General features: G+C 40.8%; 1 protein-coding gene across 3 annotated transcripts in view; it reads left to right on the forward strand.

The window, feature by feature from the left end:
• LOC120926512 overlaps positions 1–25,064 on the forward strand; it is an 82,763-nt gene that overhangs the window by 46,370 nt on the left and 11,329 nt on the right. For all 3 annotated transcript variants that reach the window (XM_040336495.1, XM_040336494.1, XM_040336496.1), the window contains 5 exons: positions 10,328–10,535; positions 12,541–12,619; positions 15,788–15,879; positions 16,197–16,319; positions 22,293–22,434. In XM_040336495.1, the coding sequence (XP_040192429.1) occupies positions 10,328–10,535; positions 12,541–12,619; positions 15,788–15,879; positions 16,197–16,319; positions 22,293–22,434 (644 nt within the window). The remainder of the gene's footprint in view (positions 1–10,327; positions 10,536–12,540; positions 12,620–15,787; positions 15,880–16,196; positions 16,320–22,292; positions 22,435–25,064) is intronic.

The following is a 25,064-nucleotide window of genomic DNA, read 5'->3' on the forward strand; positions in this document are numbered from 1 at the left end:
GTTCCCGTCTGTTTTCCTGACGGGAAAACTGCTAGGAAGCATACACACGCCCAGGATTCCCGGCCAAAAGCTCTCTTGGTGTACGAGGCTTAAAGGGGTTGTAAAGGTACATTTTTTTTGTTCCTAAATAGCTTCCTTTACCTTAGTACAGTCCTCCTTTACTTACCTCATCCTTCGATTTTGCTTTTAAATGTCCTTATTTCTTCTGAGAAATCCTCACTTCCTGTTCTTCTGCCTGTAACTCCACACAGTAATGCAAGGCTTCCTGGTGTGGAGTGTCGTGCTTGCCCCCTCCCTTGAGGGTGGAGGGGGCGAGCAGGAGAGTCAGGACGCTCTCTACGTTGCAGATAGAGAAAGGAGCTGTGTGTTAGTGGGCATCCTGACTCTCCTGCTCGCCCCCTCCCCCCTCAAGGGAGGGGCGAGCACGACACTCCACACCAGGAAGAAAGCCTTGCATTACTGTGTGGAGTTAAAGATAGAAGAACAGGAAGTGAGGATTTCTCAGAAGAAATAAGGACATTTAAAAGCAAAATGGAAGGATGAGGTAAGTGAAGAAGAACTGCACTAAGGTAAAGGAAGCTCTTTAGGGAATTTTCTTTTTACCTTTACAACCCCTTTAAGACAGGAAGTGTATGAAAAGTCTCCCTAATGAGTCAGATGGCCAAACAATGACACTGGTTTTAACTCTTCGCTTTAATAAATATACTTTATTGCTAGAGTAAATAATTGTTTATTCTCCTGGTATCAATCCTATGCTGAGATGTATGTGTGCCAAAACTTAATATCTATCAAGTGAGTATTGTTTTTACAGTTTATGTATGAACTTGATGTACATATATTTTTATTGTTTACGTTGGATTTGCACTGTATTATATATTTTAAGTGGTTGCAGGTGTCAATCATAAGGATACATCTTTATGGACAACTTTAGATTATATTAAGAATAGTAAAGTCCAGTTATTGGTTGTAAATACATTTAAATGTTTGTTTAGGTATATGTATGTGTTTTTCTGTAAAGGATAACTTTATTTAGGATAACATTTTCACTAAATATAATCAATATGTTATATATACTAAAATGAAAAAGAAAAATATGTTTCAAGTAGCTGATTATGTTTGAAATGGGCAGAATGCAGAAAGGAATGGTTCTGATTATATGCACACACATTTATACAATTTTGAGTGCACTTGAAAGTGCATTTGGAAGTGCAGTCGAGGGGGACATGCAAGGGAAATAAAAAATATTTTTTTTTAGCTTGCACATGACTGGATAATAAAATCAGCAGAGCTTCCCCTCATTTCAGATCTACCCCTCAGATTTACAGCGATTGCACTTCCAAGTGCCCTTTGAAGTGAACTTTGCACTTGTAGTGCAAAGTAGACATGTGCACACTGAAATATTTAGTTTCGGAATTTAGTTTTCGTCCGAAAAATAAATGTATTTAGTTACTCCCAAAATTCGTTTTTATTTATTTAGTTTCATTAAAAAATGCATTTGTCCAAAAATCCGAATGAATTAAGGTCGAATCTGTCATTGAAGGCTTATGATGTCCGTCGGATGTTCTAAGAAGATTCGCCGAAGCAGCTAATCTGTACGACGCCGCAAACGTACATTTCTGGTCGAATGCTCCACCCACAAGCTATAGTAGAATTCTAATGTTGTATGACTAGTAATAATTATATTTACTGTATTTATCGGCGTATAACACGCACAGGCGTATAACACGCACAGGCGTATAACAAGCATAGGCGTATAACACGCACCCTAACTTTAAGAGGGAATTTCAGGAAAAAAACTTTAAACAGCCCCTTGCGTATAACACGCAGGCACAGTTTACCCTCTATTTTCAGGGTAAAAAAGTGAGTGTTATACGCCAATAAATACTGTATTAATTACTATTACTAGTCAACCAACATTAGAATTCTTCTATAGCCTATGGGCGAAGCATTTGACCTTAAATGTCCATTTGTGGCGATCGTATGTTTTTAGCTCCTTCATCGAATCTTCATGTCTCTATAATGTTGAATCTTTTCTCTCTATGTCGAATAATCTTGGACTAATAAAGTTAGGTTAGGCACATTTGACCGCAGGTTCGTTAGACACAGATCGCTATTGTCACCGTCATGTCAAATCTTCTATCTATATCTAATTGTTGTCGCAACGAAACGAAAATAAAGCATTTTTTATGTTGGATATTTCGGATTACAGATTATGCACGTTCGTTAACGTTTGTTAAAATGAATGCGAAAATCCCCGAAGTTTGGAGGTAAACTAATGCACATGTCTAGTGCACTAGACATGTGGGGGTTATTTCTGAAAGGCAATTTCACTTTGCACTTGAAAATGCACTGAAAGTGCACTAGGAATTGCAGTCACTGTAGATCTGAGGGGGACATGCAAGGAAAATAAAAAAACAGCATTTTAGCTTGCAAATGATTGGATGATAAAATCAGCAGATCTTCCCCTCATTTCAGATCTACCCCTCAGATTTACAGCGACTGCACTTTCAAGTGCAATTTCAAGTGCACTTTACACTTATAGTGCAAAGTGGATTTGCCTTTAGTAAATAACCCCCAATGTCTCATTTTGTCTCCCATTCCAGTTCTTCTTTCCTTCCTGCTCTATAGGACAGCTAAAATTAAAGTCACTAAGGCCATGTGAAATAAGAAACTTACTGTGGATAACTTTGTCTTCTTGTCTTACCGGATAATGTCTATACATAGCATTCAGTGTGTATGAACAAAGTGTATCAACAGAGGCAGTATTTGGAACAAGAGCTGCAAGAAAGTGGGTGGAATGGTTATATAACCCTACTTGCCCACAGGAGCAATTATATTAGATTATCTCAGATCTAGCAATTGGGGCCTAAGAACATTATGTACTACAACTGTTACATTTCTTTGGTAGAAGAAAGGGCGCAGCCTTTGAGTATTTTTGTATTTTCTTACTTAGGGACATGATAACAAGGAGAGGACAGTTCATGTACAGATAAAAAAACTTTTTTTACACATGTACACATAAGGGTCCAAAGAAGCAGGCTGTAACAAAAATTCTATGCTCTTCAGCAGAGCAATCACTGTATTTATCGGTGTATAACACGCACCCTAACTTTAAGAGGGAAGTTTCAGGAAAAAAACTTTAAACAGCCCCCTGCGTATAACACGCAGGCACAGTTTACCCTCTATTTTCAGGGTGAAAAAGTGAGTGTTATACGCCAATAAATACAGTACTTACTAAATTGCCACACCTATGTCCAGGTGGGTAGCACGTGCAGCCCAATTTCATACATCAATGGTACAGAAATGACTCCTAAAGAATTGGACTGGAACTGGAATTTGTAATCCTAACCCTCATTTGATATCACAGGAGGGACTCACCTCAGCATGTTCTGACACATATGTCTCCGTTTCCGGTCTTCCAAAGAGATTACTATTCATCGTTGGTTAAACTCAACCAAGCTGGACCAATAACACAGCACTACTTGACTACAACCAACACAAGCAGCCCACAACAAACAGAGAAGCCCTTTCTGGTGCAGGTGCCTTAGTGGGTACTAAAAACCTGCAGGATTTTGCAGTTCTTGGTTAATAGATGATCACTTATTGTGTGAGGCATCCCAAATGCTTGAAGAACATGCAAACAGTAGCTATCACATCACACAGAGGCCCCGTACACACGGTCGGACAAAACCGATGAGAATGAGCAAGGGGGCATGATTAGTGCCAACAGCATGGGAGTGTGGCTATCCCTGCTGTTTAAAACAATTTAGAGGGGTTAAAAGGAGGCCTATGGAATGTGAGGCATTTGGGCGGGAAAGTCACGTGTAGTGTACAGTAGAACAGGTGTTTTTGAGCGGGAGGTTCACGTGTAATGTATGACTCATACACGTGCGGCGAGGGGTATATAAACCCCCCCCGCTCAGGCAGTTTTCAGGTACTTTACCTTACAGTGTGAAGAGCTCCCGGACGCTGCGAGGATGAGCCTTCTTGCTTCTGAGGCGATGAGAGCGCTGGTGAAGAAAATACTGGAAAGAGCGGAGACCGAAGGAGGAGAAGAGTGGCTGGAGAGATGCCTGTCGGCTATCGAAGAACCGTCTGCCGTGGACCAGGGCATGGAAGCTGCGGTCGGAAGCGCGGCCGGTCTGGAGGAGGGTGAGATAGTGTCTCCGTGTGAGCCGCCCCCTCTGGATATTCTTTCTCTCCCAGCCCGCAGGTCTCAGCGCACTCGCCCGCCGGAGCGTCCGTCGACGTCAGAGGCATCTCGCGGGTTGCCGGTATATCGTTCGGAGGAGGAAGGAGGGAGTGACGTCAGAGCCGGTGCAAGCAGTGCCCGGAAGGCGAATAAAAAACGTAAGAATGCCTCGCCGTCCCCGGGGCGAGGCAGAGGTGGTAGGACCAAGGCTCAGCCATCCCCGCCTGGGGGAGAAAATGTCTTCTTCCTTTCGCAGGCTCCAGGAAAGAACCAAGCGGGACCTTCAGCATCGCATGTCTCCAGGCGTGAACAGCTGGGTACGGCGATGGCAGTCGAAAGGCAGGACGGGAACACAAGTCAGTCAGCTGCGGCTTCAAGCGCTCCAGCGGCATCTGCTGGTGAGTTAATAGAAGGCAGCTTAATTTCACTACTTTTAAAAAAAATTGATAATTTAACTGATGCACTTAAACCTATTCCTACTCCTAAATCTAATTTACATTCAAGTGTTTGGTTAGGAAATAGCGAAGTGTCTTCGCACACAATAAGAGAAAAAAGTCACTCTGAAATTCCTGATAATTGTCTTAAAGAAGTTTTGCCATGTGAGATTTCTCCATTGGGATTTCACTTGGCTTTGAATATAAAAGAAAAAATTTGGAACAATGACTTTGTAGACCTGATGTCATTGCTTCCTAACAGTAAAGAATTTGCAGTACGTTCGGAAAAAAAATCAGATGAAGAGGATAGGAGACGTATTGCGCCCAGGTCTTTTCACAATTGGCTACACGCTTTTTGTATATTTTCTGCGGTTTTAGGCGAGAAATTCCCTGAGAAATGTAGCGGTCTCTTCCAGCATTTAGAACATATATTGGAAGCGTATAGAAATTTCGGAGGCTTCGGGTGGTATAATTATGATGAGTCGTTCCGCCAGAAGCTGTCGGTATACAAAAATCTTAAATGGGGTATGAAGGATGTGGGGTTGTGGTTGAACCTCATAGTTCCGCAAAAGCCGATTTTTAATAAAAGCCAACCGTCGGTTACTCCAAATAATGCTTCTGCGATGTACAAGAAAGGAATATGTTATGCCTTTAACGAGTCGCAATGCCGCTGGGCGGCATCGTGCAGATATAGGCATGAATGTTCTTTCTGTTTCGGGCCTCACCCGGTGGTGAAGTGTTTCAAAAGAAATTTCCAACACAAAGACATCCCAAAAAGCACGAACTCCAGTGAGTCTGGAAAGAATGCTACCTTGGCTTCTCCTTTACCCCGACAAGGAGAAAGCGGAAATTTTAATTAAGGGTTTCTCCACTGGTTTTGAATTACCAAAATTTTTAGGAACAGGTTGTGAAACAGTGAAGAATTTAAAATCGGTAAGTCAAAATAGTCAAGTTGTGAGGGAAAAAATCTTCAAGGAAATAACAGCTGGGCGTATTGCCGGTCCTTTTATTTCCCCACCGTTTAAAGATTTCAGGATATCTCCATTGGGGCTTATTCCTAAGAAGGAACCTAATTCGTTTAGGTTAATTCACCATCTTTCCTACCCTAAGGGTAAGTCTTTAAACGATGAAATTGACCCAGCGTCAGCTTCAGTGTCATATGCGACTTTTGATGACGCTGTGGTTCTGATAAAAAGAATAGGGATAGGCGCCTTACTAGCAAAATCCGACATTCAATCAGCCTTTAGATTACTACCCATTGCGCCCGAAGCGTTTAGTTCCTTGGGTTTTTGTTTTGAGGATAAATTTTTCTATGATATGTGCCTCCCAATGGGTTGCTCAATGTCTTGCCATTATTTTGAATTGTTCGCATCTTTCTTGCAGTGGGTAATTAGTTTTGAATCAGGTAGTAATGGAATCATCCATTACCTTGATGATTATTTATTTATAGGGCCTCCGGACTCTCCCATCTGTAATTTAATATTGCATCTTTTCCTAGTGATTGCGGAATATTTCGGTATTCCGATTGCAAAAGAAAAGACTTTTCCGCCAGTGACGAAGCTGGATTTTTTGGGCATAAGCATTGATACAAATTTATTTATGTTTCAACTACCTGAGGTAAAGATAGCTCGTTTACAGCTCACAATTTGTTGTATGTTACGTAGAAGGAAGGTGATTTTAAAAGAGCTGCAATCTCTCCTTGGTCAATTAGCTTTTGCATCTAGGGTAATGCCGGTTGGCAGAATTTTTTCTAGGAGATTGGCTTTGGCAACAGCTGGATTAAAATCACCTTTCTCCCACATTCGCCTTACCACAGATTTAAAAGACGACCTCCTAGTCTGGTCACAGTTTTTAGAAGACTACAACTGTCAGACAATGTTTCAAGATGAATTTATTTTTGCAGCAGACATGCATTTGTACACGGATGCGGCGGGATCTTTAGGTTTCGCAGCAATATGGGAGACACATTGGTGTTGCGGTGCCTGGCCACCTTTTTGGGTACAATGCAAGGCAACAAAAAATATTGTTTTGTTGGAGCTCTTCCCCATAATAGTGGCCTTTGAATTGTGGGGAAGCAGTTTTGCAAACAAAAGAATATTGATACACTCGGACAATAAAGGAGTTTTATTTGCAATAAATTGTTTATCCTCAAAATCTGAACAGGTAATAAAGCTACTGCGTTACTTTGTCCTTCTGTGTTTAAAATTCAATATCTGGGTGAAAGTGAAACATGTGCCAGGTAAAGAAAATACGGTAGCTGATTCGTTATCTCGCTTTCAGATCTCTCGGTTCAGGCTGCTTTTTCCGGAAGCGGACTTGGTAGGTTTCAAATGTCCAAGCCACCTATGGGAGTTGATTTGACGCCGGCATTGGAGTCAATTAAACAGTCAGTACTTCCTAGAACATGGATCGAGTACTCGATCGCATGGAAGAAGTGGTTAGATTTTAATGATGGTTTGGGTTGTTCTGGTTTAGTACCAACAGAGAACACGTTATTGGCATTTATGAGTTCATTGATGAAGAAGGGTTTTTCCTCCAATCATATTAATAAGACGATGGTGGGTATTTCCTTTTTCTTCAAGATGAATAGGTTACCTGGATGTAATAGCTTTTTCTCTGTTCGTCAGGCTATGAAGGGCTACAGGAGAAGGACACACCAACCAGATACTCGCAGGCCAATATCGATCGACATTTTAAAGAGGATTTGCGCTGCTACGTTTTCAGTATGTAGTTCGGAATTTGAAGCTTTATTATTTCAGACGGCATTTATTTTAATTTTCTTCGCGGCCTTGCGGATATCTGAGTTGGTCCCAGCAAATAAGAAAGGTACATCTGGGCTAATGTTGAATGATGTAAGGATAGAGGAAGAAAAAGTGCTAATTTTCATTAGCAAATCAAAAACTGACGTTCAAGGTAAAGGTCATTGGCTCGTTTTAAATGCCTGCGGCGACCGTACCATTTGTCCTTTATTAATAATATCAAAATATCTGAGTACCAGGCCTAAATGTGCCGGAAATTTTTTAGTGCATTTAAATACTGCACCATTAACAAAATTCCAGTTTTCAGCGTTATTGCATAAGTGCATATCTTTCATCGGTCTTTCCCATTTAAAATTTTCTTCCCACTCTTTCAGAATCGGGGCCGCTACAGAGGCAGCTAGAATGGGCCTTGACGATGCTGTCATTAAAAGTTTGGGGAGGTGGGAATCCAGTAAATTTAATTTGTATGTTCGCCCTAATTTGTCTGTTTAATTTCTTAGGTCAGAAGAGAGTTATTTGGATTCTAGGACACTCCTTTGTGCACTGGGCTCACAAAAGGGCATGTCAGAGATGTTATACTGCCAACTTGTCTTTTTCTTCCGAATGGTGTCAAATTTGGTGGAGAGGTATCCGTGGTTTACAGTGGAAAAATATTTCATTACAATTTTTCAAGTTGGCGGAATGCTGGCCTTCTCCTGATATTATAATTATACATGGGGGAGGCAATGATGTGGGTAAACAATCCACTTTGGAGCTACTGTTTTTGGTAAAAAGTGATTTACAGTTAATACATAGTTGGTTTCCTAAAGCGAGATTAATTTTCTCTGAGATAGTCCCAAGGTTGGTTTGGTTGTCATCCGGGAAACAGAAAAATTTAGAAAAAATAAGAAAGAGGTTTAATCATTTAATGGAAAGATTTATGCCCAGTTTGGGAGGTTTTTCCTTTAGACATACTGAGTTGGAAGGGGGGTTTCCAGGCCTATATAGACAAGACGGTGTCCACTTGTCGGATGTTGGTCTGGACATTTTTAACTCAGATATACAAACCATGATTGAGAAGGCCGCGGTGTTGGGGTAGCCTTTTTTGTTTGTTTGACAAACAAAATAGGCTGTGTGGGGACTTTTGTTTTAATAATTTATTTATGGTACTCGCTCGAGTCCTAAGACTGAGTGAGATTTGGAAATATTTGAAAAAATAATTTAAGTTTGAAATATTTATTGATTTATAAAATTTAATAAAGATAACAGTTTATTTATATTATAATTGCTTGTATTTATTCATACCAATAAAGGTGCCGCGGCCAATTTTATCACCATCTTTGATGGTCTTGGTTTGGTATTGTTATTTTAGATAAGAAGTAGTATAGCCTACATTCCCATGAGCAAGGGGGCATGATTAGTGCCAACAGCATGGGAGTGTGGCTATCCCTGCTGTTTAAAACAATTTAGAGGGGTTAAAAGGAGGCCTATGGAATGTGAGGCATTTGGGCGGGAAAGTCACGTGTAGTGTACAGTAGAACAGGTGTTTTTGAGCGGGAGGTTCACGTGTAATGTATGACTCATACACGTGCGGCGAGGGGTATATAAACCCCCCCCGCTCAGGCAGTTTTCAGGTACTTTACCTTACAGTGTGAAGAGCTCCCCCATCCCTCCCACCCTGTCGCAGCACCTTTTATGTGGTTTGTCACCCTTGGATCAAGGGGGGACTTTTGTTTTAATAATTTATTTATGGTACTCGCTCGAGTCCTAAGACTGAGTGAGATTTGGAAATATTTGAAAAAATAATTTAAGTTTGAAATATTTATTGATTTATAAAATTTAATAAAGATAACAGTTTATTTATATTATAATTGCTTGTATTTATTCATACCAATAAAGGTGCCGCGGCCAATTTTATCACCATCTTTGATGGTCTTGGTTTGGTATTGTTATTTTAGATAAGAAGTAGTATAGCCTACATTCCCATGGACCGAGGTTCAGTTTCATCGGTCCAAACCGACCGTGTGTATAGCCCATCGGTCTGTTTTCCTTCGGTCCAAAATTTTAAAACATGCTTCAAAACCGAACCGATGGACTGCTGCCCGATCGGTCCAAACCGATGGTTAGTACAGAAAAGCATCGGTTCAAAACCCGCGCATGCTCAGAATCAAGTCGACGCATGCTTGGAAGAATTGAACTTCGTTTTATTCAGCACGTCGTGTGTTTGACGTCACCGCGTTCTGACCCAATGGTGTGTACGCACATCAGGCCATCAGGCCACTTCAGCGGTGAACCGATGAAAACGGTCCGTCGGACCATTCTCATCGGTTTGGAATGACCCTGTGTACAAGGCCTTAGAGGGTCGTGGGTTGCAAAGAATGGGTTTGCAATTGAAACAGCTTCAGCAGAGAACTCATGTCCACAGTGATCTTCATATGGTTACAAACACAAGAAATTAGACTATGTAGACTAGAGGAATAGGGATAAACAGTATATAGTAATCCTAAAACACTTCGGTTTTTTAATCACTCCAGTTATTTGAAGTGGAGGCAATGGTTGGAATGAGTTTGAAGTGATTGAATTGCTACTGGCCACAGAATGCCACAGTAGTGACAGCTTGAAAATGAGCGACTTCTCAACTTCTGGCATGTGTGCTGTCCAGTTTATTGTTATTACAAAGCTAAGTAATGAGTGATTGGCAGACTGTTCAGCAGACTATTCACTGTTTATTTCAGTTGTCAATGAGGTTCTCAGCCTAACAGTTCAGCCATGAGAAATATAGTTCAGTAATATTTCCACCAGGGGGCTTCTTCAACCGAAAACCAAAGGGATGAATATTGATTCTATACCAAGTTAGTGTTAAATCTTCGATCAGATCAGAGTTCTGATTTGGGAATGTCCCTTCTGTACGGTTTCAATGTAGCAATGTTATTTATATATACACTTTTTTCTTTACATTAAAGATCACTCTGGCATCATCTAGATTACCTCAACCAGAGAACTACCAAGAGGGCCTTCAGAAGGAAATTATTCAGCTGAGAGGTGAATGCAGAAGACTAAGGACAGAGAGTCATCTTGTAGGTGAAGAAAACTACAGGCTTAAAGAGGACTTATGGGATCTTAGAATGCAGCGGGATAGTTTGCTCACAAGAGATGAGCAAAACTTTAAGAGTAAGTAGAAGCAAATTAATGCATATTCCTGTCCTGAAAATAAAATTAGATGACACATTTAAAAGTGTAACTCCACTTTTGTTGAGAAAAAAAAAACATTCCCCTTTAGGTGATCTGTGTACATTACAGGGATTTTTTTTTCAAATGTTTTTTATTGTATTTTTCAAAGATACACAATAAAGCTCAAATAAGAGACATAACAATACAACAGTTTCTTAGTCATACTTTGTGTTCAACAGTGTGCCTGGGTAGGCTTCAAATTATCATTTTACTAAACAGTAACCATATAGGGCCTTAGTCCAGTTGGATAGTGGTCAGATGCTTAAACAAGTAACTAGCAATCCCTGTTTACCCCAACGGGATCATGCTGTAAACAAGGGATTATGGCTCATTATCTTATATTATAAAATCAAAATTAACATAAAGGGGTATCAAGGGAAGGAGGGGAGGGGAAGGTGAGTAGGAAGTTATCTTTTACATCCGGTCTAGTTTAGGAGTGTAGTCGTTCAGGAACACACTTAATAATTATTAAAATCCTTCAGAAAATTTGAGGCCCTAGGATGAGTAATCCATTCATTCCAATTTTTAATGAATTTACTTATGGTTCCTTTCCTATGTGCTAACATTAGCTCATAGTGAGCCAGAGCATTGAGTCTCTGGACAACATCAGATAAGTTAGGTGCTAAGGTAGATTTCCATAGTTTCGTTATGGTGAGTATCGCTGCTGTAAGGAAGTTGGCAACTATAGTTCTAAATTGAGGAGGATAGACATCTAGATTTAAACCTAGTAGGGCTAATTCAGGTGTGAGTATTTTTAGATTACCAGTGAAGTATTACAGGGATTTTAACAAATAGTTGTTGCAGATTCCTACCTTCTGTCATTCTGAAGAAATCACTGTTTGTTCCTCTGTGCCCTGTGCTTCTGTGAGTCTAATGGGAAAGGTTTCATTATTATCAACCAATTGCTGCAGAAGCAGGGCTCTGAGGAAAGTTGCAGGATCTGCATCCCTAGACGTTATTTCCTATTGTTGCAGGGGATGCCAAAGATTTTACTTGTATCTTTGTGTAGACTTCTGGGAAAATCAATGAGCCAATCAAACAAGCAGGAAATTATGTTTCAAGGGGGGCAATCTGTACACATTCTGTGTACAGAACACCTTCAAGTAGCCATATTGCATTACATTTTACAGAAAATAACAGAGCTGCAGATTGAAAAAGAAAGGTCATTTTTAATAACATTCAATTGCAATACGACTTGTGTCCCAATTGTATATGCTATATTATTTTTTTTATTTGCTATTTTTTTTCCATGAAAGTGGAGTTACCCTTTAAGTAATGAAGTCCCTCTTCATGGGATATGGGATAGATCTTTCATGGATAAGGGATCTATATATAATTTGTAGAACAATGTCTAAAATATATTGTCTAACTAGACAAGAATAGTTCTGGTCTTCTAGCCACTGTTGGATTCTTTTCCCGGTTTGCTTGTTCTGAAGTGCTCTGCTCTGCACAATCACTGAAGAAGAAAATACTTACTGTACAATTCTGCATATGCTATAACCACTTATTATCGTGTATGAAAATGTCAAGCCTTGCATCCTGAACTATTAAAACCTCTCTTTTTTTATACACTTCTTACATAGTCAAAGGCTGCTGTAATGCAGCAAAATGTAATGTATCATTTGCTCCACAAAGCCATGCGTATTTTTCCCCAGAGATAGTGGCAGGGACAGAAATGTGTAGCTTCATTTGCCCCATTCTCAAAATGAGTTTTATGGATAACTGGTTATTTGCATATACTACAAATACTGTTTGGAATATTCTGCTATGATTTTCAGTAATTGTTGCTAAGTTTTCCCCTTTATTGTGTTTAAGCGTGCCATGGTAGATTGTAAATACTGTAATATAACCAAGGCAGTTTTACAATTTACAAAAATGTATATTAAACCATACCATATCAGCAATTGCTAATAATAATTATTAAGGATACATTTTATTTATATAGGTGAATGGGTTCCAAACAAATGGACCAGTTCGTCTGATAAGAAACTTCAGGGCGACAGCTGGAGCTCAGAAGAGAATAGGTATGTTTAATGTTTAAGCATGTCTGGAGTGGTAGTAAATAAACAACCTATGTATGTAAGGTGTGTGAGCCCAACAAAAAAAATCACTATGTCCACTGCAGCCATAATGGTTCTGACATGAAACTACTGCTGACTTTGCAAAATAGCAATCAAGCAGGATACTGATTAGCTACTATTAATTTTTAAAAATTATGGGACTTTTTGGTAATAGCCATATATATTATCGTGAGGACTTAAAGTGGATGTAAAGCCACTCTCATCCTTTCTAAACTACTGCCATAGTGCTGATCTATAAGGATATAGATGCCTCCTGCATGTATCCTCATTTGTCAAATGTCTCCCCTCTGTCTGTCATAAGAACTGAAAAACTGCAGATTCTGTGGATGAGTCTGTTGTCTGGAGCTCAGTGGGTGGAGTCGTGATGTCAGTAGACTCCCTGCCCACCTCTACACTCCCTGTGTCAACATGCATTTTCTCCTGTGTATTCCTTACACAAAATTTTGCTATGATCAGTCAAAATCCAGAAAAGTAACCACATGACTTCAGAAAAGGAGTGGGGGTGGGAATTAAAAAATAATGCCTGTCTCAGGCTAGTGCATGAGATATGTAAATAACCTGTCGATCACAGCAAGGGGGTAGAACAAACATACGTTTTCTCCTGTTTCTCCATTTATATCACTGAAAAAAGAAAAGAGGTTAGCTCAGAGCTGGATTGACTATTTGTGGCAAGACTGGGCACAGATGATAGGAAATCTTATACTATACATTGTGACAGCAAAAAAAAAAAACTTGTGACCTTCTTGGTGAATTGTCCCTTGTAACCTTTTACTAGACCTCCAGGTACTTTTAGATCTGTTGATATAGCAGATCCAAAGACTTGAGCAAACAATCATGCAACTTTTGGTTAGAGCCACGGTGTTCAGATTGTGCCTCCCCCCTCTCTTCTGGCCCACTGTTCACACTTAGTAGCCAGATGAGGGTGTAGGCCATAAAAGGGAGAAGTCAGAGCTTAACCCAGGGGTCCTCAAACTTTTTACACAGTTCACTGTCCCTCAGACCGTTAGAGGGCCGGGTCCTTCACTGCCGCCCCCCGCCAAAAAAAACTGAAAGTCCCCCAACCTGTGCCCATCATTGCTGCCTTACCATCATTGCAGCCTTACCGTGCTCTCACTGCAGCCTCACTTTCAATGCCGCCTTACTGTGCGCTCATTACAGCCTCCCTCACTCTCATTACAGCCTCCCTCACCATCATTACAGCCCCCCTCACCTTCATTACAAGCCCCCCACCATCATTGCAAGCCCCCCTCACCATTGCAGCCCCCTCACCATTATTACAAGCCCCCTTCACCATTATAGCCCCCTCACCATTATTACAAGCCCCCTTCACCATTATTACAAGCCCCCTTCACCATTGCAGCCCCCCTCACCATCATTACAAGCCCCCCCCCCTCACCATTGCAGCCCCCTCACCATCATTACAAGCCCCCCTCACCATTGCAGCTCCCCACACCATTGCAGCCCCCCACCATCATTACAAGCCCCCCACAATTTATATAGCACATAGACAATGCACATCAGCCATACCCCCTGACAGAGCTTACAGTCTATGATGCTAGTCATACAAAAACAAAAACACATAAGACATTATTCTGGACACTGATTTAACTGGCAGCCTATTTCTGGAAATAAATCAGAGCAACCACAGGAAACCCACACATGGACTCCATGCACGCAATGGCAATGGTGAGAATCAGGATTAGGAAGCCAGATCTCACTCTTCAACTTTCAATTTCAGCTTCAGACATTGTACATCATTACGATGAACTTTTAATATTTGCTTCTTTTGGTCTGTTAAATATACAGTTGGAAGTATTTTGTTATATCGATTACATAAATGCAAAAAAAACGGTTGCTCTTGTCAGAAATTCGGAACAGTCTTGTGTCCTTGCACACTTCCTGTGTTATCTCAAAGAGCCCTCTTAGTTCTTATCTTGACTTACAGAATAATAACACTTAGGGGGAGATTTATTAAAACTGGAGCACCCAGAAACAGGTGCAGCTGTACATGGTAGCCAATCAGCTTCTAACTTCAGCTTGTTCAATTAAACTTTGACAATAAAACCTGAAAGCTGATTGGTTTCTGTGCACAACTGCACCAGATTTTGCACTCTCCAGTTTTTGTAAATCACCCCCTTAAAGGGGTTGTAAAGGTAATTTTTTTTCCCCCTAAATCGCTTCCTTTACCTTAGTGCAGTCCTCCTTCACTTACCTCATCGTTCCATTTTGCTTTTAAATGTCCTTATTTCTTCTGAGAAATCCTCACTTCCTGTTCTTCTGTCTGTAACTCACCACCGTAATGCGAGGCTTTCTTCCTGGTGTGGAGAAAGCCTCTTGAGGGGGGAGGGGGCGAGCAGGAGTGTCAGGATGCCTACTAACACACAGCTTATTTGCCTATCTGCAAAGTAGAGAGTGTACTGAAACTCCTGCTCGCCCCCTCCCCCCTCAAGAGGCTTTCTCCACACCAGGAAGAAAGCCTAGCATTACGGTGGTGAGTTACAGACAGAAGAACAGGAAGTGAGGATTTCTCAGAAGAAATAAGGACATTTAAAAGCAAAATTGAAGGATGAGGTAAGTGAAGGAGGACTGCACTAAGGTAAAGGAAGCTATTTAGGGGAAAAAAAAATCCTTTACAACCCCTTTAATGTTGTAGATATCTAAGCGGGAGAGCAGTTGAGTAGTTTAGCAAAAGACATTGGGCAGGGCTGACACCACTCAGCCCTGAAAAATGCTTTATATTGTCTACTTCAACAGGGTTTAATAGCGGAGTGCATTTATGGCAGATCAACAGCTGTACTTCTGTAGCGTATTTCAGGATAAAACACATGGAAATGTGCATGTATTGCATATTTATTTTGCTTTGACATTCACATTAAGAAATGTATACATATTGTTTTCTTTTCATCATTTCAAGAACACTTCTAAAGGTGTTTAATCATTTTCAGTCTGATGCTCTGGGCTGCTTGTGGTTACCATTGTCGTATCATGTTTCAAAATGTATAGGACGAATTGATTAAAATGTAAATGTGCCTTGCAGTGAGCACAAAGTATGCATCCTTATTGAGCTTTGATAACAAAGTGCCATTTTGACTCTACCGTTTCAACTTTTAGTCTTTACAGGAATGAAGCTTTTAAAGTTGATGGAACATTTTCAAAATGCAAAGCAGCCTCAGGATCTGTGATCATAAAAGAACCATGGGAAAGTAAGTACTAAGAGCAATTTTCTTTTGCATGCAACAATGATTAAAGATGGGGCTCGGGTCTCAGCCTGCTGCCTGTTCTAATTATTTTTACTCTAACTGTGAAGAGTAAACTCATTACTGAACTGACCTAAGAATTGTTAACCTTTGCATACAATATAATACATGTGTAAATTTGAATATTTAAACTCAGTCATTCATGGAACTTTACAGTAAATTATCAGGATATATCCACTCTGGAAGGTGCCACACCAACTTATTTAAAGCAAGCCAAGGAGGAATTTATTATAAACGATTTTATAATTGTATTGTTGTTCTAGGGAATCTGGAAGAACATTTTACACGCAACACCTCTCCATATTCAATGTACAGCGAAAATACAGATATTTTGGTCCAGGGATACCAAGACGGCCAGGGTAAAACTTTGCATGCCAACGTCAATGGTGAGATTGTAAAAAAATATTCAATAACACAAACCTTTTATTTTATCCGCTGTTCATCTGTGTATATAAAACGTATTGTTCTTATAGACATGAGATGATTTCTTCCCACTCTAGTTCATTTTGACAGCTATTATATATTTGAATAATAAAGCGGTGCTTCGGCCATAATTTTTTATCTTTTTGCAATTTTAAAATCATTACACTTAATATTTTTACAAACATATCAAAATTTCAGGGTCGGTTCCTAAATCTGTGTAAAAACTTCTGCCTCATACACACGACCGTTTTCCCTGATGAGAAAACTGCCATTTTTTAGATTGGCCGGGAAAATCGCTTGTGTGTATGCTCCATAGCAGTTTTCCTGATGAGAAAACTGTCCTGCAAAAAAAAAAAATTCCTGTTGTGTTTCCCGTCAGACTTTTTCTCATCGCAAAAAACGCTCGTGTGTATGCTTTTCTGTGTGGGGGAAAAAACATGCATGCTCAGTATGAGACGGGAGCGCTCGTTCTGGTAAAGCTAGCTTTCGTAATTGAGATAGCACATTTGTGGCGCTGTAAAGGGCTAAGAATCACAAGGCTGAAACGCCCAAATCGTCTCTCACCAAACTTTTACCAACACGAGGATCAGCAAAATAGCCCAAAGTGTGGCGCCATTTGAATGGAATGTCCCCTTTATAGTGCCGTTGTACGTGTTGGACGTCACCATGCTTTGGTCAAGCGTTTTTTTGACTGAATGTGTGTACGCAAGGCAGGCTTGAGAGGAATCACGTCGGGAAAAATGTTGGGTTTTGGCATGTCAGGAAAATCGGTCGTGTACAGGACATTACTGTATATCGTCTCAGCGATCTTCTGGCCATTTCCATGATGGCTGTGGGCATGTGAAGCCCAGTTCATTTGTCTTCCTGGTTTTCCAGAGAGAGGTGCATGCTGGGTAACCAGCATGCACCTCTCGATCTCACGCATGCGCAGTCTAATTGCGCCCGTATAGCACCGTTAGTTAAAATTGTTGCCATGACAACGGGTGGCGCTGTGATCCCCCTTAATCGTGTGATTTCCTGTATGGACAATTAGAAAAAAAAATCTGTATTTCACAAATTCAACCGTTACTATACTGGAGGTAAGTGATTAATAACGTGAAATAAAAAAATTGCTACGTCAATGGAATGGAAACTATAAAAATTATAATGAAAAATTGAAGCTCAGGAGGAAAATCTACAAGGCGGTTATCGACTAGAGAGAAATAGTTATCCAACTATATATAATAATCAATAAATCAATATTTAACTAGTAGCCGACCGCGCACCGTCATTATACGGCGGCAGGTCGGCTCTCCTGGGCGAGAGCCCGTAGCTATACGTCCTATCGTATAGCCGCCACTAGGGGGCGCGTGCGCGCCGCCGGAGGCGCGCGCGCGCGCTCCCCGCTCGCCCCCGACTCCCGTGCGTGTGCCCGGCGGGCGCGATCGCCGCCGGGCACACGCGATCGCTCGGTACAGAGCGGGGAACGGGAGCTGTGTGTGTAAACACACAGCTCTCGTTCCTGTCAGCAGGGGAAATGCTGATTTTCTGTTCATACAATGTATGAACAGAAAATCAGTGTTTCCCCTAGTGAGGCCACCCCCCCCCCCCCACAGTAAGAACACACCCAGGCATACTTAACCCCTTCCCCACCCCCTAGTGTTAACCCCTTCACTGCCAGTGGCATTTTTATAGTAATCTAATGCATTTTTATAGCACTGATCGCTATAAAAATGCCAATGGTCCCAAAAATGTGTCAAAAATGTCCGAAGTGTCCGCCATAATGTCGCAATACCGAAAAAAAAAATCGCTGATCGCCGCCATTACTAGTAAAAAAAATATTAATAAAAATGCCATAAAAATACCCCCTATTTTGTAAACGCTATAACTTTTGCGCAAACCAATCAATAAACGCTTATTGCGATTTTTTTTACGAAAAATATGTAGAAGAATACGTATCGGCCTAAACTGAGGAAAAAAAATGTTTTTTTATATATTTTTGGGGGATATTTATTACAGCAAAAAGTAAAAAATATTCATTTTTTTCAAAATTGTCGCTCTATTTTTGTTTATAGCGCAAAAAATAAAAAACGCAGAGGTGATCAAATACCACCAAAAGAAAGCTCTATTTGTGGGAAAAAAAGGACGCAAATTTTGTTTGGGTACAACATTGTATGGCCGCGCAATTACCAGTTAAAGCAGCGCAGTGGAAAATTGTAAAAACACCTCTGGTCTTAAGGCTGACAAATGGTCCGGTGGGAAAGTGGTTAAGATAACACAATCGAATATAAGGTAAAAATCAATACGACATAATTACCCTTTTCAAAATGGCTACTGGTTTAAAATGATGGTTACCAGAGTTTTAAAATGTCTGCCATGGTTTCCAAAATGGCTTCTACGTAGAGAGGGATTACGTCTTGCATCCGCAGAGTTTCAAAGTATAAGGTGTCAATGTATCTTCATGAATGTGGAGATGTGAAAAAAGTGTGTGTGTCTGAGTGTCCTTCCATGGCGTCTATCTTGATCCTGTATACTATTTTGGACAATAGGCTCATAAAAATTATAATAAGCCTAGCCCAGAAGGTGCAACTTCTTTTTCATTTGTTGAAAGTTCAATTAATCACATTTTTATAGATTTAGGTACTACCACTTTAAACCACTAAGCATGTCCAAGGGCAGCAATACTTGTTCTGAAATATCTTCTAAGTAATATGTCCACTCTTTATAATATATATCTGCTTGTATAGTAGTGCTGATATATCTATATACAGTTGTGTTCAAAATTATTCAACCCCCCAATGCTGTAAAGGGTTTTAAGGAATTTAGTGTACATTTGTAATTGTATTCAGAATGAAATCCTACAAGGACTTCTTAAAGAACCATATGCAACTAAAATAACATCAATTGGTTTTGTAATACAGTAGTAAATGTTTATTTTGTGAATTCTTCATTTACACAATTATTCAACCCCTTAAAGACTACCACTCTGAAGAACAGAGGTTCATTGAAGTGTTTTCAATCATGTATTGAAAACACCTGTGGATGTCAGGAAGCAGCAATAAAGCCTAATAAGCACCAATCAGGCAGCTTTAAAATGACTGTGATACTCAGCTCCTTCTAGACATTTACTGGTGTGGTTACAAACATGGTGAAGTCAAGAGAATGGTCCGGGAAGACAAGAGAAGAGGTGATTACTCTTCACAGGAAGGGCAATGGCTATAAGAAGATTGCAAAGATGTTAAACATACCAAGAGACACCATAGGAAGCATCATTCGCAAATTCAAGCCAAAGGGCACTGTTGAAACGCTACCTGGTCGTGGCAGAAAGAAGATGCTGACTTTGACTGCTGAGCGCTACCTGAAGCGTAGAGTGGAGAAAAGTCCCCTTGTGACTCCTGAGGAACTGACAAAAGATTTGTCAGATGTGGGTATTGAAGTTTCTGCTCACACAATACGGCGCACACTGCCTAATGAAGGACTCCATGCCAGAACTCCCAGGCGCACCCCCTTGCTGTCTCCAAAGAATAAGAAGAGTCGACTGCAGTATGCAAAAATCATGTGGACAAACCACAGAAGTTTTGGGATTGTGTTCTGTGGACTGATGAAACAAAATTAGAAGTGTTTGGGCCTGTGGATCAACGCTATGTTTGGAGGAGGAAGAACAAGGTCTATGATGAAAAGAACACCTTGCCTACTGTGAAGCATGGCGGGGGGTCAATCATGCTTTGGGGCTGTTTTGCTTCAGCAGGTACAGGGAAGCTTCAGCGTGTGCAAGGTACCATGAATTATCTTCAGTACCAGGAGATAGTGGATAACAATGTGATGCAGTCCGTCACAAACCTGAGGCTTGGGAGACGTTGGACCTTTCAACAGGACAATGATCCCAAGCATACCTCCAAGTCCACTAGAGCATGGTTGCAGATTAAAGGCTGGAACATTTTGGAGTGGCCATCGCAGTCACCAGACTTAAATCCGATTGAGAACCTCTGGTGGGACTTAAAGAAAGCAGTTGCAGTGCACAAGCCTAAGAATGTGACTGAACTGGAGGCTTTTGCCCATGACGAATGGGCGAAGATACCCGTAGATCGCTTCAAGACACTTGTGTCAAGCTATGCTTCAAGTTTAAAAGCTGTTATAACTGTAAAAGGATGTTGTACTAAGTACTAAGATTGAATGTCAATTGGGGGTTGAATAAAACTGATAATGATGTGAGCACAGAAAAGACATTTGTGGTTATTTCATTATAAATGTTATGTTATATTTGTCTGACCTACACGTGCCTCTTTGATTTAATTGTAAGCAGGATGACAGGATGATCAAAATCAATGTCAAACTTGGCAAAACAATCAATTTCAGTGGGGGTTGAATAATTTTGAATACAACTGTATACTGTGTATATATATATTATATAAAAATTTCAGCAAAATTATGCAGTCCTGGGGTCCTGTGCACATCAGATGCTAAAAGCAGTGCTCCTGTCAGTCTTTTATCACTTGACCAGCATTCATATAAGAGTTTATATATGAGAAAGAAGGATGAAAATGGTGAGTACAGTTCTGAAGACAGATGGTGTTCCTAGTAGATATTGATTTGTGCACCAGTCCACCCAGGTCTACCTCACGTGAGTCACTTTCCCCAATGGGGTTTACACCTACCAGAAATCTGCAAATCACACGCCTTGAAACAGTATATTTATCCACTATAGGCCTGGTCAGGGCTACAGATCACTCAATGTGTATGTCATAATAAAAATCCACATGGTGTGATCGTGTATAAAATGTATTGCAACACCCCAACCCCTACAGATTGCCCTTACAAGCATTTAAAACAATATCAGCATTAAATGTATATACAGTACCACTCTGCTGGATAGGAGCACATCAATCCCAGTTTAACAATTGCGCTATTTACCCAGGTTGTCTCTATCTGTGAGATACATGCCTCACTTACAGTTGCCGTAAGGTCACGTCTGACACGTTTCGTAATTTCCGACTTCGTCTGAGGACCTCGTCGGAAACTTCGAAATGTGTCAGGGCGTGACCTTGCGGTGACCGGAAGTGATGCATGCGTGTCACAGATAGAGAGAGACAAACCTGTTAAACCGGGATTGATGGACTGTTATCAAACAGAGTGGTGATTACGTTTAATGATGATATTATTTTAACTGTTTAAACTCCAGTACACACAAACCATATATTTATATATATATATATATATATATATATATATATATGTAAATTACATGTATGCCTGTATGTGTAGGTATGTGTGGGTATATTGTATATGTATAGATTATATATTCTATGGCAGTCAAAACAGCCCCCCATCCCCATATGTATTTTGACTATGTAATAATATTTTGTAGGCATGAAGCATCTCCGATACAATTAAAAAAAAAAAACGATATGAAAGGATATATTGCATTAGCCTATTTAACTTAGGGCCCTTTCACATGGGCATTCTTAATCAGGTCCACAAGCAACCCTATGGGCAGGTGGATGTAAACACACCCTACCTCTAAGTCTGTTCAGGTCCAAAAAAAAAAAACAGAAGAACTGTATCCTTCTCCATTTTTCTGAACCTAAATGAGATGAATTAGAGGTAGACAATGCATTGAGTTGAGGTGCATTAGGAAAAATCTTGCAAATGATACATTTTGGTGAGCTGACATTTCCCAGTCTGTAAAGATGCATGTGTTAACACATATTAGCCTGCAGTAAAACACACACATATTTTGTGAGTATTTCCCTGCTAACACGGTTGCTGGGGTGTTTTGCTTAAGCAGGCAGACTGGGAGGCAATCCCCAAAAAGTCATTTATAGCCCCACCCTCTAACTGCAGCAGTAGTTGGAGCTTTTCGTTTTCATACAATACAGTTCTAATTTGTGTCTCTAAATATGTTATATGTGTCTTTGACCTTGAACAAGGTTATATTTACAACATGTTTTTTTTTACAGGAGGTGGACATGAAGGTATCCAGGAGATGAGAGAGGATGGCTTGTGTTCTACTAGTCACATACAAGACAATGTAATTTCCCAATCTCAGCAGTATGGAAATAATGACTATTCTCCATTCAGCAAAACAGTAAATAACAAGAGGTAAAACAAACGTAGGTTGTCCATGGTGTGATACACAGTAGTGGATTAGGTAAAATTTTGCATAACTCACATGAATGAAATAAACGTGCTGCGCTGCTGGTATATATACGTGCAAATGTGATATACCAAAAATGGTTGAAAACAATATTAGTGCTAGTAATTTACAATATTCAGGGACTCAGAAATTGGGAAGCTGCAGGGCTCAAATACATGTCACAATTGTACAATGGTCATGTCCTCAAATCCTTTTTGGAAATCCAAGCAGACTTTGATATACCACACACTAACTTTTTTAAGTACAGTGATACCTCGGTTCACTAACTTAATTCGTGAACTGACTCTGGTCGCCAACCGAATTGGTCGCAAACCGAGGCACATTTTCCCATAGGGTTCAATGTAAATCCGGTTAATCCGTGCTGACCTTTTTTTGGGGGTTTTTGAAGCACAAAAATATGAAAAAAATTACAATACACATTAGTACAGTATAGTAATGTATAAAGAGAGGACACTAACCTTGCTTGTGATGACTTCTGGCATGGAGGAAGGCAGGTGGGAGGCAGGTGGGAGGCAGTTATTGTTTGGAGGAAGAGTCCCCCTCCATAAGGACATCAGGGGGATCTCCTTCAGGGGTTTCCTCTCTCCTTTGTCTCCTAGCTGCAGGCTCAGTTTTGCTGAAAAATCTGTCCAATGTCACTTGTCTCTTCCTGCGCTGCATAACCCTCCGGAAATGAGAGACCACATTATCATTCATGAGATTTAACACTCTGTTCACGACAGTTATGTTGGGGTGGTGCTTTTCAAAAAAATCATGGCACTCATTCCATTTTTGCATAATGGATTTTATGGCATCACTGCTAACCTCCTCCCTTTCTTCCTCTTCCTCAGTGGAATGCTCCTCAAGAAGTGCCTTCTGCTGCTCACTGTGGAGTTCAGAAAGTTCTTCCGTGGTCAGCTCCTCCCTATGTTCCTCAACAAGCTCTTCCACATCAGCACCATCAACGTCCAGACCCATACTCTTGCCCATGGACACAATTTCCTCCACTACCTCAGCATCAGGCACTTCAATGTCATGTTCACATTCAGCGACACATTCTGGCCACAGTTTCCTCCAGGCTGAATTTAGGGTTCGGGGAGTGACCTCTTCCCAGGCTTTGTCAATGAGGTTAATGCAGTGGGCAACATTGAAATGTTTCTTCCAGAAGTCTTTCAAAGTCAAGGAAGTCTCTTCAGTGACATTAAAACACCTAGTGAAGAGCGCCTTTGTGTACAGCTTCTTGAAATTGCAGATGACTTGCTGGTCCATAGGCTGCAGAAGTGGTGTTGTGTTGGGGGGGAGGAACTTTACCTTGATGAAGTCATACTCAGCATCCATATCATCCACCAAGGCTGGAGGGTGTGCCGGGGCATTGTCCATCAGAAGAAGGCACCTTTCAGGCAGCTGGTTATCAGAAAGATATTTTCTGACGGTGGGTGCAAACACCTCGTGCAGCCATTCCATAAACAATTGCCTTGTGACCCAAGCTTTGGCATTGGCTCTCCACATGACAGGCAGTCTGGCCTTGTTCACATTTTGTTCCCTAAATGCACGAGGGGTCTGAGAATGGTACACCAGTAGTGGTTTAATTTTCAGATCGGCGCTTGCGTTGGCACACAGCAAAAGGGTCAATCTGTCCTTCATGGGCTTGTGCCCTGGTAGTGCCTTTTCCTCCTGCGTGATATAGGTTCTGTTCGGCATTTTTTTCCAGAAGAGCCCTGTTTCATCACAGTTGAACACTTGTTGAGGGACGTATCCTTCTGTCTTCATGAATTCCGCAAAGTCTAACTTGTAGGCTTCTGCTGCGGCCTTGTCAGAACTGGAAGCCTCACCATGTCTAATCACACTGTGGATGCCACTTCTCCTGCGGAATTTTTCAAACCACCCCCTACTGGCTTTAAATTCGTCACTTGCTGCAGTTGTAGAGGGGCTTCTTTGCAGTAAATCACTGTGCAATTTCCTGGCTTTCTCACAGATCATAGCTTCACTAACGCTATCACCTGCCAGCTGTTTCTCATTCAACCACACAAGCAAAAGTTTTTCCACCTCTTCCAGCACTTGCGTCCTCTGCTTGGTTAACATTGTTACTCCTTTTGCAACATCAGCTCCTTTGATGGCGGCTTTGTTTTTCAGAATAGTCGAGATTGTTGACTTTGCCATCTTGTACTCTGAGGCCAGATCAGTCACACGAATACCACGGTCATGCTTTTCTATAATTTCCTTCTTCAGCTCAATGGTTATTTTCTTCACAACCTTGCTGTCACCTTTACTACTGCTCTGCACTTTCTTTTTGCCCCCATGCTTGCGCTGCACATTCTTGTCACCTGCATTTCCCCTTTGCACATTGTCACTTGCATTTCCACTTTGCACATTGTCACTTGCATTTCCCCTTTGCACATTGTCACTTGCATTTCCCCTTTGCACATTGTCACTTGCATTTCCCCTTTGCACATTGTCACTTGCATTTCCACTTTGCACATTGTCACTTGCATTTCCACTTTGCACATTGTCACTTGCATTTCCACTTTGCACATTGTCACCTGCATTGCTGCTCTGCACTTTCTTCTTTCCACTATGCTTCTTGGGAGCCATATTG

This window comes from Rana temporaria, chromosome 2 (assembly GCF_905171775.1).
Source record: "Rana temporaria chromosome 2, aRanTem1.1, whole genome shotgun sequence".
NCBI classification, from domain to species: domain Eukaryota; kingdom Metazoa; phylum Chordata; class Amphibia; order Anura; family Ranidae; genus Rana; species Rana temporaria.